The sequence below is a fragment of the Lampetra planeri genome, unplaced genomic scaffold, assembly GCF_965212315.1.
Source record: "Lampetra planeri unplaced genomic scaffold, kcLamPlan1.2.h2 scaffold_376, whole genome shotgun sequence".
In the NCBI taxonomy this organism is placed as follows: Eukaryota; Metazoa; Chordata; class Hyperoartia; order Petromyzontiformes; family Petromyzontidae; genus Lampetra; species Lampetra planeri.
The window spans coordinates 1-5000 of record NW_027615199.1 but is presented as its reverse complement, the minus strand read 5'-3'; the positions used below and the strand labels follow the sequence as shown (position 1 = coordinate 5000).

Below are 5000 nucleotides of genomic sequence, written 5' to 3'. Positions count from 1 at the left end.
CTCCAGCGTGTCGGGGTGCGTCAGCCACGACTCTGCCGGGCGGAGCGGTGGGGGTGGGGGGGGGAGAGGTGGAGTGAGGAGGTGGAGGAGATGGGGAGGACAGGAGGAGCGAGGGAGGGAGGGAGGAGGTGGGTGGGTGAGTGGGTGGGTAGGTGGGTGAGTGGGTGGGTAGGTGAGTGAGTGGGTGAGTGAGTGGGTGGGTAGGTGAGTGAGTGGGTGGGTAGGTGGGTGAGTGGGTGGGTGAGTGGGTGGGTGGGTGAGTGGGTGGGTGGGTGATTGGGTGGGTAGGTGAGTGAGTGGGTGGGTAGATGGCTGGGTGAGTGGGTGACTGGGTGAGTGGCTGGGGGAGTGAGTGGCTGGGTGGGTGGCTGGGTGGGTGAGTGGCTGGGTGAGTGGGTGGCTGGGTGAGTGGCTGGGTGAGTGGCTGGCTGGGTGGGTGAGTGAGTGGTTGGGTGAATGAGTGGGTGACTGGGTGAGTGGCTGGGTGAGTGGCTGGCTGGGTGGGTGGGTGAGTGAGTGGGTGAGTGAGTGGGTGAGTGAGTGAGTGAGTTGGTGAGTGAGTGAGTTGGTGAGTGAGTGAGTTGGTGAGTGAGTGAGTTGGTGAGTGAGTGAGTTGGTGAGCGAGTTGGTGAGTGAGTTGGTGAGTGAGTGAGTTGGTGAGTGAGTGAGTTGGTGAGTGAGTTGGTGAGTGAGTGAGTTGGTGAGTGAGTTGGTGAGTGAGTGAGTTGGTGAGTGAGTTGGTGAGTGAGCTGGTGTGTGAGTGAGTTGGTGAGTGAGCTGGTGAGTGAGTGAGTGAGTTGGTGAGTGAGTGAGTTGGTGAGTGAGTTGGTGAGTGAGTTGGTGAGTGAGTTGGTGAGTGAGCTGGTGAGTGAGCTGGTGAGTGAGCGAGCTGGTGAGTGAGTGAGTGAGTTGGTGAGTGAGTGAGTTGGTGAGCGAGTTGGTGAGCGAGTTGGTGAGCGAGTTGGTGAGTGAGTTGGTGAGTGAGTGGGTGAGTGAGTGAGTGAGTTGGTGAGTGAGTTGGTGAGTGAGCTGGTGAGTGAGCGAGCTGGTGAGTGAGTGAGTGAGTTGGTGAGTGAGTGAGTTGGTGAGTGAGTTGGTGAGTGAGTTGGTAAGCTGGTGAGTGAGTGAGTTGGTGAGTGAGCTGGTGAGTGAGTGAGCTGGTGAGTGAGTGAGTGAGCTGGTGAGTGAGTGAGTTGGTGAGTGAGTGAGTTGGTGAGTTGGTGAGCTGGTGAGTGAGTGAGTTGGTGAGTGAGCTGGTGAGTGAGTGAGTGAGCTGGTGAGTGAGTGAGTGAGCTGGTGAGTGAGTGAGTGAGCTGGTGTGTGAGTGAGTGAGTTGGTGAGTGAGTGAGTTGGTGAGTGAGTGAGTTGGTGAGTGAGTTGGTGAGCTGGTGAGTGAGTGAGTTGGTGAGTGAGTGAGTGAGCTGGTGAGTGAGTGAGTGAGTTGGTGAGTGAGTGAGTTGGTGAGTGAGTTGGTGAGTTGGTGAGTGAGTTGGTGAGCTGGTGAGTGAGTTGGTGAGTGAGCTGGTGAGTGAGTGAGTGAGCTGGTGAGTGAGTGAGTGAGCTGGTGAGTGAGTGAGTTGGTGAGTGAGTGAGTTGGTGAGTGAGTGAGTGAGTTGGTGAGTGAGTGAGTTGGTGAGTGAGTTGGTGAGCTGGTGAGTGAGTGAGTTGGTGAGTGAGCTGGTGAGTGAGTGAGTGAGCTGGTGAGTGAGTGAGTTGGTGAGTGAGTGAGTTGGTGAGTGAGTTGGTGAGTGAGTTGGTGAGCTGGTGAGTGAGTGAGTTGGTGAGTGAGCGAGTGAGTGAGTGAGCTGGTGAGTGAGTGAGTGAGTGAATTGGTGAGTGAGTGAGTTGGTGAGTGAGTGAGTTGGTGAGTGAGTTGGTGAGCTGGTGAGTGAGTGAGTTGGTGAGTGAGCTGGTGAGTGAGTGAGTGAGCTGGTGAGTGAGTGAGTGAGCTGGTGAGTGAGTGAGTTGGTGAGTGAGTGAGTGAGCTGGTGAGTGAGTGAGTTGGTGAGTGAGTGAGTGAGCTGGTGAGTGAGTGAGTGAGCGAGTTGGTGAGTGAGTGAGTGGCACTCACCGTGGTTGGCGGTGTATCCCGGGGGGTGCATGGCGAGGCAGAGTCGCCCCTCCACGGCGAGTGAGTGAGTGAGTTGGTGAGTGAGTTGGTGAGTGAGTTGGTGAGTGAGTTGGTGAGTGAGTTGGTGAGTGAGTGAGTTGGTGAGTGAGTTGGTGAGTGAGTTGGTGAGTGAGTTGGTGAGTGAGTGAGTGAGTTGGTGAGTGAGTGAGTTGGTGAGTGAGTGAGTTGGTGAGTGAGTTGGTGAGTGAGTTGGTGAGTGAGTTGGTGAGTGAGTTGGTGAGTGAGCTGGTGAGTGAGCGAGCTGGTGAGTGAGTGAGTGAGCTGGTGAGTGAGTGAGTGAGCTGGTGAGTGAGCTGGTGAGTGAGCGAGCTGGTGAGTGAGTGAGTGAGTGAGCTGGTGAGTGAGCTGGTGAGTGAGCGAGCTGGTGAGTGAGTGAGCTGGTGAGTGAGTGAGTGAGCTGGTGAGTGAGTGAGCTGGTGAGTGAGCTGGTGAGTGAGCGAGCTGGTGAGTGAGTGAGTGAGCTGGTGAGTGAGTGAGTGAGCTGGTGAGTGAGTGAGTGAGCTGGTGAGTGAGTGAGTGAGCTGGTGAGTGAGTGAGCTGGTGAGTGAGTGAGTGAGCTGGTGAGTGAATGAGTGAGTGAGCTGGTGAGTGAGTGAGTGAGTTGGTGAGCTGGTGAGTGAGTTGGTGAGTGAGTTGGTGAGTGAGCTGGTGAGTGAGCGAGCTGGTGAGTGAGTGAGTGAGTGAGTTGGTGAGTGAGTGAGTGAGCTGGTGAGTGAGTGAGCTGGTGAGTGAGTGAGTGAGCTGGTGAGTGAGTGAGCTGGTGAGTGAGTGAGTGAGTTGGTGAGTGAGTTGGTGAGTGAGCTGGTGAGTGAGTGAGTGAGCTGGTGAGTGAGTTGGTGAGTGAGTTGGTGAGTGAGTGAGTGAGCTGGTGAGTGAGTTGGTGAGTGAGTTGGTGAGTGAGTTGGTGAGTGAGTGAGCGAGCTGGTGAGTGAGTTGGTGAGTGAGCTGGTGAGTGAGTGAGTGAGTTGGTGAGTGAGTGAGTGAGTGAGTTGGTGAGTGAGCTGGTGAGTGAGTGAGTGAGCTGGTGAGTGAGTGAGTAACACTCACCCAGGTTGGCGGTGTATCCCGGGGGGTGCATGGCGAGGCAGAGTCGCCCCTCCACGGCGAGACGCAGGATGCTGTTGGCTGCTCGGTAGACGTCGGGACGCGCCGTGCGTGCCGTGTGGAACCCTCGCTGCTCCGCCCACACTACACACACACACGTACACACGTACACACACGTACACACACACACGTACACACACACACACACACATGTACACACACACGTACACACACACACACACATGTACACACACACACACACGTACACACACGTACACACACGTACACACACACACATGTACACACACACACACGCACACACATTTACACACGCACACGTACACACACGTACACGCACACGTACACACGCACACGTACACACCCACACTACACACACACATACACACGTACACACGTACACACATGTACACACACACACGTACACACATGTACACACACACACGTACACACATGTACACGCACACGTACACACACGTACACACACGTACACACACGTACACACACGTACACACATGTACACACACACACACGTACACAAAGATCCCCCGTGTAGCCTTAACAGACTGTAGGGGCAAGTGCTGTTAGCGAGCACCTATGAAGGCCGGAACGGTACACGAGGGGGTGGGTGGCCAGCACCACGCCCGACCGCCTTTGTCTCCCCAGTGGCGATGTTCACTACACACCGCACCAGGTACTCATTTAAGGCTGAGTCGACCTAGGGGAGGCCCAGGACCGGTTCCGATAATCGTCACTGGTGTTAGCCGTGAGCGGGAATCGAACCCGGGTCGCCAGGTTCATAGCGCAGCGCGCTAACCGCTACACCACCGCTCCCCACCACATACACACACACACACGTACACACGTACACACACACACACGTACACACATTTACACACACGTACACACACATTTACATACACACGTACACACATACACATGTACACACATTTACACACACATACGTATACACATTTACACACATACACAGTTATATCCCTTTTGACTTCCCTCCCTTGCCCCCACCCTTCACCCCACCCCACCACCCCCTACCCACCCCTCCACCCCCCCCTCCACCCACCGTTCCACCCACCCCTCCACCTCTCCCTGCACCCCCCAACCCACCCCTTCACCCTCCCTCCACCCCTCCCTACATCCCCTCCACCCATCCCCCCCTCCACCTCTCCCTGCACCCCCCAACCCACCCCTTCACCCTCCCTCCACCCCTCCCTACATCCCCTCCACCCCTCCACCCTCCCACCCATCCCCCCCTCCACCCACCGATCCCCCCCTCCACCTACCCATCCCCCCCCTCCACCTCTCCCTGCACCCCCCAACCCACCCCTTCACCCTCCCTCCACCCTCCCTACATCCCCTCCACCCCTCCACCCTCCCACCCATCCCCCCCTCCACCCCTCCCCCCCTCCACCCACCCATCCCCCCCCCTCCACCTCTCCCTGCACCCCCCAACCCACCCCTTCACCCTCCCTCCACCCTCCCTACATCCCCTCCACCCCCACAACCCACCCCTCCACCCCCCCTCCACCCACCCCTCCATCCCCCCACCCCTCCCCCCACAACCCACCCCTCCCTCCCTCTCAAACCTTCACAAATCTCCCACGCCGTCCACGGAGCCTCCACCTCCTCCTCCCCCTCCTCCCTGCCCCCCAGCTCCTCCCCCTCCGCCCGCCCCCCCGCCCCCCTCCCCCCCCCTCCGCGTGGGGCCCCCCCCCACCCCGAGCAGGACGAGGGGGGGGGCTGTGCCGGACGGCGCAGGTTCAGTATCCTGGGCAACGGGATCCTCTGG

The 5000-nt window shown here is 58.0% G+C and overlaps 1 protein-coding gene across 1 annotated transcript in view; it reads right to left on the bottom strand.

The window, feature by feature from the left end:
* LOC144740992 (guanine nucleotide-binding protein-like 1) overlaps positions 1–4873 on the bottom strand; it is a gene marked incomplete at its 5' end in the record, with an annotated part of 5058 nt that extends 185 nt beyond the window's left edge. Inside the window, 3 exons of the mRNA XM_078623686.1 lie at positions 1–32; positions 3179–3319; positions 4798–4873. The exon at positions 1–32 is cut by the window's left edge and continues 185 nt beyond it. Of these exons, the coding sequence (XP_078479812.1) occupies positions 1–32; positions 3179–3319; positions 4798–4873 (249 nt within the window). The remainder of the gene's footprint in view (positions 33–3178; positions 3320–4797) is intronic.
* Positions 4874–5000: the final 127 nt, after the last annotated feature.